Source organism: Psittacula echo (assembly GCF_963264785.1).
Source record: "Psittacula echo genome assembly, chromosome: 10".
Classification (NCBI taxonomy): Eukaryota; Metazoa; Chordata; class Aves; order Psittaciformes; family Psittacidae; genus Psittacula; species Psittacula echo.
The window spans coordinates 9,060,905-9,074,542 of NC_137741.1; the positions used below are offsets into that span (position 1 = coordinate 9,060,905).

The window sequence follows — 13,638 nt, forward strand, 5'->3', positions numbered from 1 at the left end:
AATTTATAAATTGATTTATACTCTGTACTCTGTGTATGCATTCGCTGAGAGTAGCAGACAAAAGAGAAATGGATATTCTCCAGATAGATGCTTTAATTTTTCTTTGATTAAACACCTCTAGTGGTATCTTCTTATAACATCCCAGTTCTGCTCATCAGTCACAGTCTAATGTTTGTCTGCCATCTCTTGATTATAATTTCTAAAATAATTCAGATTTTGTTTCCTGAAAATTCATTTCTATGAATTTTTGATAGGACAAGTCAATCACCTAAATGTGATGCCTCAAGGCAAACAGAAATGGTACAAAAATACCATCAAAATATGCATGTGTAAATAACTGAATTCTTTCCAACACTTCCCCAGCTGTGTTTGACAAATAACACTGAATCCATTGACATTAATTTTATGTTTGCTAGCTGAAATTAATTTATTTACTTTCCATGTATTTGTTCAGCTCTATAGTTTTCCAGGGATTTGTAAGAAATGGTTATTTAATTCAGACTAATGTAGTAATGGTAAATTATTCTTCTCTTTTCAGTACTTGCGAGTGACTATAGAAACCAAATTTTTAGGCATCAGAATGTCCATGAAAAATAGTAAAATAGAGAAAACAATGAAAAGATTGTTTTACTATTTTTATTCTATAAGCTTCTCAATTAATGCTGTTGATAATCTCTTGGAGTTGAAGATACTCTTTCCTATTTGACATTAGTTGGCATGTCTTCCACACTAACTGGCAGGATAATTTTTCATATGGAGTTGTACTGTATGTACAGTGTATGTGGATGGCTGATAGACTTACTTGTTAATGTTGAGTCCAAATGTTCAAGCCAGCTTTCTCTCGCGCAGGGAAAATAACTGCTTTTCTTGTTTTAAATATGCTGGATTATCATCTACCAAAATCTACAGTTTAAAATATCCAGATTTTATTCTCCTTTGTGCACATTTGCTACGTAACAGTTTTTTCTTAATTTGGTAAAAAAGAACTTGGACATAAGTTTTTGTTTTAAGCACATTAATGCAATAACTTTCTGGTTACAAATCAGCATGCATTTAACCACAGAGGGCAAAGGGCATGCAGAAAGGATGAAAGGTCTACACAAGCAAATGCTGTGCAGTCTCTTGCTTGCCATAAAGTACTATAAGTGTTAAATATTAGATGTGCCATTTACAGCTGCCTTTGGACAGCTGAGAATTAGTGGAGACATTAAAACCAAAATGATAATTATATTCTTGATTCACATTAACTGTAATGATTAAAACCACAAACTCAACTATGTTCTAATTTTGTTACATCTTGTTTTCATAATGAAAGACCTTTATACAGAGACCCTGTACACATTTTGTCATTATCACTATTAAAAGAAAATGATGCTAATTTTGTTAGAGGGCCACACAACTTCAAGTTAGCTGTGTAGCCATGGCTACTGTTTATATGTACTGTTTGCTGTATGTCACAGCTATGGTTGAGCTATTTCTTAGACTTCTTTTAGTCTATTGTTCTAATTGCATGTATCTTAAGGTGCAAAACTGTAAGGTACATCTGATATTGCAGGTAACAGCCTGTTTTCATTGGTCCATACTGAGATGGTCCAGATGGTCTCCAGAGATCCCTTCCAACCAAAGTTATTCTGTGATTATAGGGTAGGCATTTGCACCTTAATTCCCTTTTCATATGTAAACCTCTACTAGTGCTGCAAACAGCCTTTACAAGGTAAGGTGTTTTTCTAATCAAATCCAGCACTTAGGAGTTTAACTTCACTCTGATGCATATTTCTGATTAAGTCCATCTTAACTTGTAATGACTTTCAAATTTCCGCTGAACCTGTGAACTGGAAAACCATATCCTGAGTGGTTACAGTAACTCAAGCTAAATTGCTAAGCTTGAATGAAATGACCGAAGCGCAGCCATTGGACAAATCTCCCATTACCTTCACTGAGAAGAGATTCCTGCCTTCTGGTGTGTTCTCTTCTGGAAATAATGATAGTAAAATAAATCAATTCACCTTCTCTTCTAAGCATGAGATTTATAGTGGCTAACAATTCTATTAACTAATGTGAATAAATTGTGTAAATTGGTTCTTTAATTCATAGGGGAATCGTATGTAATAACTTATAAAGCTTCTTGTCATTAACTTTCCTTTTAAGTGTGGAATAGTTGTATTAGGCAAGCTTGTGTAAAGGAGTTTGTTTTAAATCAAAATGTCTGTGAAGAACAACAAAAAAAATAGTAGTTATGGATATGCTAAAACGTGTATGGGGAATATAGCTGGAGTGATCACTAAGCCAGATGGTGCCATTGCACATGGACATGCATTTCTTGAATTTCTTATAAAGAATCTCTTGATTCTTCCAGGGTATGGACAAACTTTTAACAATAATTTACAATCCAGTAAAATAAGTCTTAGCGGGATTTTTCAGTGATGGAACATAGGTGTTGTGAGGAGATAGAACTCCTTAGGGAAGTCTGGATTTACTTGCATAGAAAAGATTATAGATGACAGCCAATAGGGAGAAAATAATTTGAAAAATATTTTCATAGTTTGTTACTGAGACCTGTTGAGTCTCTTGGTGATGGCCCAATGCCTGTGTGTTTATTGGTTTGATGTAAATTTAACTCCCCAAAAGAGATAAAGTCTGTCTCATAGATGTTTCCATTGGTATTTCAGTAGATTCCTGAGTTCAGAGTCCCGTAGGAAAAGGCTAAAGTCCAGTTCAAGTGCTGTGTTCTTAATGCATGTGACATTTGAATTTGGGATCAGACAAAGCAAAATTATTCTAGTAAGTTGATTTAGGTTTCAGAATGTCTGCTAATATTCACTTTTTCTTATATTTATGTATTTAATTCCCTGAGATTTAACATTTTTATTTATCTTTTCACAGGGAGAAATGATTTTCTGAAGTTAATGAGTTAAATGAGTTAAGTGAAGTTAATGAGTTAGAAAAATGTAGCCATCAAAATATCTCTCTGCTATAATGTATTTTGCAATGCAAAACTATCAGCAGGATATGCAATAATAAGATGACTTGGGTCCCATCCATCCTGCTATGATCCTAGTGAAGCACTGTTTAACTCACTCTCTAAGAGCTGTGCAGATCTTCTCTAAATGTCTAAATATACTTATGGCCAATCTAATTAACTTTTACTATTCAAGCAAGAGTACTGAGGCTGTTGAAAGACATCTCAGCTAATATCTTCCAACAGGATATCCTGGAAAGAAGCTGGTTTATCTCCGTGGAGTCATGTACTGCATTTTTGAAAGACTGGCATCAACATAGTAGCTGAGTGCCCTCCCTCTTGTTTTTCTGTCATTCCCTACCCTCCCCACAACCCTGATCCCTCCAAGCGAAGTTGAGAACTCCAACCTGTGTCATTAGAAACACTTGTGACCAAAGCCAATGGCAAATATGAATTTGTATTATTACAAACATTGTATTGTATATATATCTACCCCATTTATCACAGTTTTTTAGGACACTGACATATCAAATCTTACTCCTACAAAAGAGCTAAATGCTAGACACTGGAAATTGTTGTTTGATTCACTATAAAGCTCCATTGTAAATCCACTGCATGGCCTTCACATGCACCTAAAACTGACAGATACACAGTAATATCCAGTGACAAAACTAGAAAGCAGTTTCTTCATACTTTATTTTACAATTTCTCACTAAATATATTTACAGGACACAGAGTTTGCTTAGTGCAATACACAGTAATGCTGCATAAGTACAAACTGTTTAACTCTTCTAAAAAAAAAAAAAAAAGAAAGCACTTACCTGATGTTACAGCTAAGTAGCTAAGTATATACAGCAACGTCACTAACTCTGAGTGAAAATGCTAACAGCATCTTTTCTTTTCATAAACAATGTCTAGAAACAAACCACAAACCAACATTACATATTCCAAACTACTAACCCTTGCACAGTACCAAATCATTTAAAAAAATGATTTTTTAAAAGCACATGTACTGTATAGCAGTCTTTTTCTACAGATACTGACTTACTCTTTTAATACAAATATGGTGTTACCTTGGCAGTTTTAAAGAACAAAGTTATCTCAAGATATCAAACGTCAGTAACAAACTCTGATAAGCACAGCTTCTTGAGAACTTGCTTTAACAGTGTTTCTTCACAGTGATATTTATGAAAGGTTGGAAAAAGATTAGCATAAAATATTTCCATCCTTTTTCAGTTTTTATGCAAAAGTCATTACTTTATATTGGTAATTATAAAATTACAAACACTTTCTATAAGTAACTGCACCTGTAGTAATGATTAATTGATAGAAAAAGTTATCAGTAAGAGACCTAAAATGAGGCTTGCATAAAATGATGGTCTGAAGAAAGCTAGGTACAACTATTTTAAATAATATTAAGGGAGGTAACTTAATTTAGAATAAGCAACACAGTAGTTTAACAACCTATTAATAAATTTAAAAAGCTGATTATTTATTAATTAAGAAATGTTTACAAAATAAAGGAATTGTCATGAGGTGAAATCGACATTTAAAAACATATGATGAAATGTTTTACCCTTAATATTAGTTTTGGCACTTCATTGGAACAATTACTTTACCAAAGACCAAAATATGTATAAAAGACATACAGCTCTTTGATATATCTTGCAAATATAGTACGTAAGTACTAGCAAACACTGAAAACATAATGAAACATTCCCACAGAATTGCTCATGCATGCACTATTTGGACAACAGCATTGTATCTATGCTCTTGGCGGTGACAATCTTGCATTACTTGGATATTTTAGGCCATTTCTTCAGGAGATCTTGTTTCTGATTTAAGTCTTACAAATTCTTTAGCAACTTCATCATTGGTCCTCTGAGAAAGTATTCTGAGAATTGTTAACCCAGTTTCATCTACAGAGATGTTTCTCAACAAAGGGTACCAAGATGCACAGCTACCTTTCTCTGCTACGTTTTGCAGCGGAATAACTGTCATTCCTATAATGCGATCTTCCCTAGCAAAGCAGTAATCTTTCACTGAGAGGTGAAGTTCGTAGGCTCCTGGCTTATCTTCGTTACTCAGAATGCTGCAGGGATTAAAAATATGAGCTTAGAACAAGGAGTTCAGTTTAATTCTTCTAAGAAATGAACCTACTCTAAAAAGCTTGTAAGAATTGAAGTGATTGATAGTGGCAGTTTAATTTTTGTAGTTCCATTTTTTTGTTGCAACAGAACATAATTTAGTTTTAAACCTTCTAAACTGTTAACCTTGCCAGATACTACTGATGATGCATTCTCTATTCCCCCTGACCTGAACAGAAATAGAGCGTTCTTCATTCCCTCAATATCTGAAATTTCCTGTTAATTTCCCTAGAACATACCTAAAATGTTCAACTAGTTCTACAGCTATCATAACCACATCTTTGAATCAAAATGAATTGCACATTTTAACCAGTTTCTGTAAGTTGAAAGACTTAGTGGTTGTAACTCATCTTCATGTAAAACAAAGGTACAAATTACTAAATAATTTTGAAGTTGTGTCTGTATCTATGGACTCTGATGTGTTTAATGGCCTTAGGATGTCTTCTATGTTCTTGCTGGTTTCATGGCAAGAAATTCTAACAAAATTTTCAAAAAATATGCAATTAATAGATAAAAATCACTTACAATTGGAAAGTTTCATTGTATTTTGGAGACCAAGTGTTGCTCTTTGTCTTGGTTCCATGTTTTCTCTTCTTGTCACTTAGGTTAGGACCCAATATGCAAACTTCCACAAATGGCCGGAACATAGCTGTTGTCTGCCAGTTTAGATTATTAATTGCTACAACTATAAAGAAATAAAAGAAATGAAGTTAAATAAAATTCCACTGGAAAAGCTCAAATTATTTATCCAGCATGACTTTGTATAGGTAATGAAAGGTGACTGAAGAGTTTTCCTATAGCATACCAGTACCTGGCAAGCCTCAGAGAAGCTTTGCCTGTTCTCTGTCAGGTAAGATGTCTGGCTACTTGCAGTTACAACAGTAGCAAATATAAACATGTATTTTACAAATGCTTTACATGAAAAGGTTTTTTTTCTGCTACTGGCACTGTAATTAAAAAAAAAAAAAAAGAGCTTATGCTGATCTAAATAATACCAGATTTCATCTGGAATTGCAGTTGTGCAGAATAAAGGCGTGTTGTTAAAAATGGAACTTTTAAAGTCTTGGTGCAATCATTCATCACCCAGCTTTGCTACAGCTTTTTGAAAACTAACTTACATTCAAGCAATTCAGAATCTCAATTTAGCAACTGTGAACTTGTAACTCCGTAACTTTTTTATAATAAATTTTAACTGTCTATGCAGAGAAGCTTGGACAGTATTTACCTGGATAATCCTAACTTCTGCTGTTGTTGAGCAAGAAAAAAGTATAAGCCTAATCACCTGAAGTATACTTATAGCTTTACAAGTACTTTAACACTTAACATTTGTTGTTTCATTATTGATGTGTTTTACTTCGGATATAGTGCTTGGGAGTTCTGGACTTTGTTACTGCTTTCTTTTTGAAATTAACTATTTTAAACTTACCTTTTACAGTGACTTTATGCTCACCAGTTCCAGGATGTGTAGAGATATCCACCTGTATAGATATCTCACCCACTGAATTATTATTGGTTTGACCTGAAATAGTAATTAGTAGGTTAGCACACTTGCTTTCTAATACACCAAGAAGGACAGTGAAAGAAGGGGAGCGGTATTTTCTGTCAGAAACAGAAGCGTCTGACATAGATTTCACATTTAAGTGGGAATCAGTTACAGATTCATAAGTGATTTTGCCACAAAAGTACCTGGCAATTGCAAATGTCTATGTAAAGTGCCTCAGGGAAATAAAAAAACCCCCTTTAACCTGGGACTTTGTTGTCATTAGGTGTGGTTGCACCTAGAAATGCAAACATTGCTGGTTTTGTCAAACTGTGTTTGCATGTACAACCCATCTTATTGCAAGAATGTGTTTGAGGATTTTAGATACCTAAAATTCAAAAGGCAGCTTATCTGAGATTGTACTCCAATATAATATATAGGGTATATTTATTTATAAGTTATTCTCATTGGCTTTCTGATGATGTAAAGTAAATCAAAGAGTGTAGAGACTGGGGCTTCTAGAACATTACTCTATCTTGTTCTTTGAATTGTGAAATTTCACCTTTTTCAAATTGTTTCAAAATACATGGAATTCAACCTGAACAGTTTGGTTTGTATGTGTTTGTGTTGGTTTTTATTTTGTTTTTTGGTAGTGGACCTTTTTATGAATGATGCTTTTGATTCTACATGCAGCCATCTTTGGCTATGAAGTTTGAGTTGAGCATACTGTAACTTTAAGTCATTAATCTTTTGTTCCGATTAAAAAGCTTTAATGGTGAAGCTGAACAGGAGAACTAGGAAAACATCACAGGGAAAGAGTGCATAGAATAAACTGAACGTACTGAGTACAGAAATGTCTCCTATTTATTGTTCAGAATGGCAAAACTTGGTAGCAGCCTTGAAAAAACAATAATTTGATGATATAAAAAAAAAAAGGTTGGACACAAATACCTAGTACTGAAAAAAATCTGTCCCTGAAGTCAGCCAAACAAACTCTTTTATCAGCTCTGTACATTCTGAAGATGATTGTATAATCCTAGGTTAACATATCATTTCATGTTATGAACATCAACTTATCTAATTTTCTATCTTATGATAGCAATTCTTTCTTCTGAAACTGCTTTAAGAGCTGTTCATATTCATCATATCTCTGCTGGTAGTTTAAAGTAAAATCCTTGAATCTGGAGGAGGCTTTACTTGAGGGTCTGTTTCTCACAATCTGAAGAATAAAAGACAGTAGCAAATTGTATGTCAGAGAGAGATAGTAAAGGCTTGCCTGCAAAACAAGGGCTCTTTTTATGCAGCAGTCACCTAATAGCAAAAGAGAATAATAATGGAATGTTTTTACTGTTTTTCAGCTAGGGAAGAAGCTATTCTTGTAATTGAAAGCTGAAACTGTTACTGGATGAAAGATCAGAATATTTTATTTTCTATTCTTTTTTTAATTTCTAAATTTCTTTTCTATTCTTTTCTTTTATTTTTTTTTTTTCTGTTCAATTTTACCTGTTTCTACTCTCTTCATTTTTCTTTGGTGTTGTTTGGTATTCTTCCTTTCTATTCTACTATTATTTTTTCTTTTCTACTCTTTTGATTTAATTTTATTGTATTCTCCTGTTTGCTATTCCTTGCTCATGTTTGCTATACCATTTTTCTGGTATTTCTTGTATTCTATTGCTTGCTGTCGTTGTATTCTATTGCTTGCTGTCGTTGTATTCTATTGCTTGCTGTCGTTGTATTCTATTGCTTGCTGTCGTTGTATTCTATTGCTTGCTATACTTTTTTCCTTTGTGTTCCCTTGCGTTCCCTTCTTTGCTATTGCTTGCTATACTATTTTCTAGGCTTTTCTATTTTCTGTTGCATTCTACTGAATTCTGGTTGGTGGTTGCATTCTACTGAATTCTGGTTGGTGGTTGCATTCTACTGAATTCTGGTTGGTGGTTGCATTCTACTGAATTCTGGTTGGTTGTTGCATTCTACTGAATTCTGGTTGGTTGTTGCATTCTACTGAATTCTGGTTGGTTGTTGCATTCTACTTGCTATTCTTTCCTATACTATTTTCTAGTATCTTCTGTTGTCTATTGCATCCTGTTGCATCCCATTGTATTCTATTGTTTGCTATACTATTTTCCAGTATTTTCTATTGTATTCTATTGCATCCTATTGTATTCCGTTGTATTCAATTATTTGCTATTGCATTTGATTATTTGCATACTATTTTCTAGTGTTTTCTACTTTCCATTGTATGCTATTATATGCTATTCTTTGCTATACTGTTCTAGTCTTTTCTACTTGTTATTGCTTTTATACTTTGCTATTGTTTGTTTTTGTAGTCTAGTGTTTGTTATACTGTTTTTCTAGTATTTTCTATTGTATTTTAGTGGTTTATATTGTATTATTTTCTCTCATATACTTTTTTTAGTCTTTTCTATTGTATTTTGTTCTTTTCTATTGTAATCTATTGTAATCTATTGTTTTCTATTGTATTTGATTCTTCTTTTCTTTGTTTTCTTCCTCTTCCCTCCTTTTTTTATTTTTTTATTAAGTTTTTCATTTCATTGAACACCATAAGAACTGACTGGGAAGGTGTTTGTGGCCTGTGCAGTGTCCGTTCTGATTTAGTGGTGCTTGCAGGGACAATCTATACAGTCATAATGTAAAAGTAAGGAGGACTCATTTTTTTTGCAAAATACCTGAGGACAATATGCAGGTGTTCTCACTTTTCCACTGTGTAAATGAGCCTTTCCACCAACTTGCATTGGTTTTGCAAAGTTAACAGGACTTGATTAATTCAAAAAAAGAAATCTCTGCAGTTGGCAAAGTCAATTTCCCCTGCTCTACCTTTTGTCCAATTTATAGATCTGTTGAGCCTTAAGTGTATGGTTAAGTAGTCAGAGTGTGTGCATCGGAGAGAACAGAGATATGGGACAAGGGGGTGTAGTCAAAACTAGAACTTTTTAGAAATTCAGGCAAAATTCAGCAGAAAAATAAGGGTTAGACTTTGTCACCAAAACCAGCAGCGGGCAGCTAGCTGTGGATCTAGATTCATTATCTTTTCCAGCTCAGGTTCCAGAGAACTCAGAAATGTACATATATGAGAACTTATGTGCCTCTGAGGAGAGAATATGTTCAATTTCTGGAAGCTGGTATCTATGGAGCAGTCTAAACAGTGTCCAGAAGAGATCAGTATGTGTTCTCAGGAGTTTGAAAACAAAACTCCTATTTATATTTCAAAGACTTTAATACTATCTGCAGTTATTCCGAAGCAATAAGCTATTACTTGCTCTGAAAGGACCGAATGTCAGAATTCATTGAATACATACACATATATTTCCAGAAATCCTTTACTTAAATTTACTTTTTTTTTTTTTTTTTTTTTTTTTTAATTCACACAATTATATTCAACTTTTGCATACATTATACCCTATAAATACCCTATAAATAGTGGTCCAAAGTGAGGCCCTTGGAGCTCTCCTGAGCCACAGTGGGTGGTGCCTAGCATCTCCCTCTGAGTGCAACACCCTCAGAGCTTGCAGACTCTCAAGGTTGTGGTAATCAAGGGACCATTGGGACTGTCACCAAAAGACAGAAGCTGGGCTGAAGTCCGCCACTCCTCAGGACTTGATCCTCACCTGCTGAGAAACTCTGACATATGAGGGGAATTTTTAACACGTACCTTTCTATGTCTTTATGGCAACTGTGCAAACTTCTGTTGACTCTGTAAGATCCACCTTAAACCTATAAGCTGCTATTAGATGAAGGCTGTGTAAAAACTCCCTCTGTGCTGAACTGGTATGATTGTAACCCTTTAGATAAACATCACTGTCAAAGTCTGAGTTTAAGACTAGATCCAGCCACACCTAAGCTCCTTCAGGAGTTTAGAAAGCAAGGGGGTCCAGTCTTGATTTCATGACTCAATGGGAGCATCTCCCTTAATTTTTTCACATAAAAAAAGCTGCTAAATGATTTCTGTTTTCTCTACTCTGATGTTACCTATCTGCTTGCCTTAAACTGTAGCATCTTTGCTGTTTTCTAAGTTGAACAAGTAATTTTCTTCCCTATGTGGGTGGCTTCACAAGGAAAATATGGACATACTGTTACAGTTAATCTCATTAGGTAAATATTTTTAATTCTGCTTATTTTCTTGTTTTCAGATGCTTCTTCCTCTTTCACATTTCAATTGTCCAGAGTAAGAATGAAGAAATCAGATAAAAAACAGCTGATGTGAAATAACCGTGCTTTCTGCAGCTGTTTGAACACACAAGTAGGGACTGTGGTAGGAGCTAAGTTGCTAGTCAAGTATTAATTTTTCTGTGTAAGTTATACAAACTCTTCAAAGTCAAGCTAAAAATATATTGCAGTCCTGCCACTATGGAATGCTCTGTCATGTACCTTACAATAACAGCAGCATTCTCTAATAAGGTTTATAAAAAACTAAACTGCTGTAAATGTATAAGAAAAAGAATTTCTCTATTTCCAATAAGTAGCTATTTTAGATGCAACAGTGGCATTTACTTTGGACAAATTAGGGGTAATAAATGAAAGTAAATTCAGGGCACTGCAGTGTTTCAGGCGCTGTCTTTTTATGTAACTTGCTAAAACTAATTAATGTTGATGGTAACCAAAAGTAAACATTAACACACAGGCTATAGTTTATGAGATTACTGAAGATTTAAGACTTTAGTAACTTTAGATTAGTTATTAATCTAAACCAAGCCATAAATCTCCTTTTAATTTTGTTATCCTTTAAATTAAGTAGTCTAAAAGCTGAGGGTATAACTTAATTCAATTAAAAGGTGACTTCCAGGCTAAATAATAGTTATTATTCAATATGCTATTTTCCTTAGATTTAAAGCAATCTTTCCATTGCTTTGAGTGTAACTATATCCAACTGTCTATTGATTATGGATTGGATACCTGCATGAATATGAGGGCAGATATAAATGTAATTATACTTCAGTGAAAATTTTTACTTGTAAATAGGAGCATTTTAACTAAATGCTAATGACAATTACAGTTGTGATACTGGATGTTGTACTAGATTAGATTTTTAGCTCTTTTAAATGAGACATTAAAGGATGTTGAAAAGCTGTGAGTCACTTTTCCTTAACTTTCATTCCCAGTGGCTAACTTCTGATAGTGTGCAAATATAAGCATGCTAATGTGTGCACAGGAATAAATACAGACCTCAGGCTGAAATCATGAAGAAGATCAGGAAATTCATGGTTGTGATTCAAGAATTATGAAAGATCTCTAACTTATGACTACAACCTGGATAATTTTTTGTCCTGAAGCTACAATGAAAGTACGCATAAGGAAAAGCAAAATTAATAATTTATTAATAATTTCTGCCTAAATCCATATTGTTAATCTTTTCTGAGAGGCAGAGGAGAGAATCTGTTCCTTATATATTAAAGTTCTATAGCAATTTTTTCAGTTGTAAAGTATGAATCATTGTCTACACAAAACCAGTTCCTTTATGTACTGTGGAAGTAGAAAACACTGTCCTAGATCAAGAAGAAAAATGCTAAGAAATAGCTTCTTTTTGAAAATAGAAGGAAACTTTGCTGAAAGGATAACCATGAACTCTTGCCCTCTTACTAAAACCATGGAATATCCTTTCTGAAACACATCATTGATGTGTATGTATATTTTAAATGAAGAGGATTTTGTGTTTTAGGGTTTTTTCAATGCACTATACCTAAATTCTAGATCAGGAAAAAGTGGCTCGAGCATTGCTGATGTCCAGATTCTAAGTACACCTAATATCATAATCTTGCATGTTCTTTGTCTTTGCTTTTGGTAAAGCAATGAAATTTTGAATTTTGATAAGTAGGCAGAAGAAATGATGTGACATTTTCAGCAGGATGGTTTTGAATTTGAATTCTGAAATGCACAAAGGAAAATAATAATGTATTTTAGCCTACAGAAAACTATTCCTTTTGAATGTGCAGATGCCATGCTAGAAGTGGTATGTGTTTTGTACGTGCATTTTGTAATATGGAATCACAATTTATTAATTCCAAAAGGAAACCTTAAGGGATAGGACATGCTTTTTGCTGTTATTTGTGATTAGTAATTAACATCCTTCAGGTCTGAAAGTATCTAGGGCTGCCAACGTACTCTATAGAATTCACTTGCTTTCTGCAGTTACGATAAGCATTCTGGTATGGGCTCTACAACCCTGGTTGTGTGTGGAGTACTCCTATAAATGACCCTGATGTTTAGTGTTCATACAGAGCTATGGGACCTATTCTTCATGTAAACTGAGAAGCTGAAAAATGCACTGATTTCAGGTAACCTCCACTGATTGACAATAGCCATTGACAGGGGATAACATCACAGAGGCAAAACTGTGCCAATAAATTCTAAAATACCACAGTGTTTGGAAAATGTGATTGGCAACCAATCATTGAAAGCATTTAAAATAGAATTTGACATACTTATATCTCTCTAACAGATCACTTACTTTGAGATGTCTGAGTGTCTATAAACTTCTTTATCAAGGCATCAGTAGTTTGTGTGTAAAGGCTCAAAGCATATTTCAAGGACTGTAGGTCCGGGCTCTTTTCCAGGAAATTCTTTTTCAGCCCACTGCCTCCAGCATGGAAGTATTGCTAAAATGAAAACCAAATATGGTTATTCAGAGAGACAAATAATCTGAGAGAGGTCTCGTTACTGACACAATGGTAAGTGAAATTTTTACACAACTTCAAAAAGTAACAGCTGGCATGTGGAGCTGGATTTATAATTATAGCAGTCAAGGTGTAACTATCATAATTTTTACTACTGAGTTGCTTTCTAAAAGTAAAAATGTAAGCCTTGTAGGACAGCAAATAAACTACATTTTAATTTTGGTCTTCAAGATCTCAAGTATTTCCATGTCAAAACTTGATATGTGTATTTGCAGTGTTCTTTTAGGTTGTGGAGAGTGGAATCAGTCTCAATTCTTTATATAAAAAACCTCTAAAAGCAAGGCACGGTTTACAGCACAAGAATGTATTATTTCTGAGGAAAGTGAAAATTTGTTAAAATTTAAAAAGACAAGATCCTAG

The 13,638-nt window shown here is 34.0% G+C and overlaps 1 protein-coding gene across 1 annotated transcript in view; it reads right to left on the minus strand.

The window, feature by feature from the left end:
• Positions 1–4,765: 4,765 nt before the first annotated feature.
• UNC13C (unc-13 homolog C) overlaps positions 4,766–13,638 on the minus strand; it is a gene marked incomplete at its 3' end in the record, with an annotated part of 135,729 nt that continues 126,856 nt past the window's right edge. Inside the window, exons 28-31 of the mRNA XM_080626807.1 lie at positions 13,053–13,200; positions 6,533–6,625; positions 5,632–5,791; positions 4,766–5,051 (exon numbers count right to left, since the gene is read on the minus strand). Of these exons, the coding sequence (XP_080482933.1) occupies positions 4,766–5,051; positions 5,632–5,791; positions 6,533–6,625; positions 13,053–13,200 (687 nt within the window). The remainder of the gene's footprint in view (positions 5,052–5,631; positions 5,792–6,532; positions 6,626–13,052; positions 13,201–13,638) is intronic.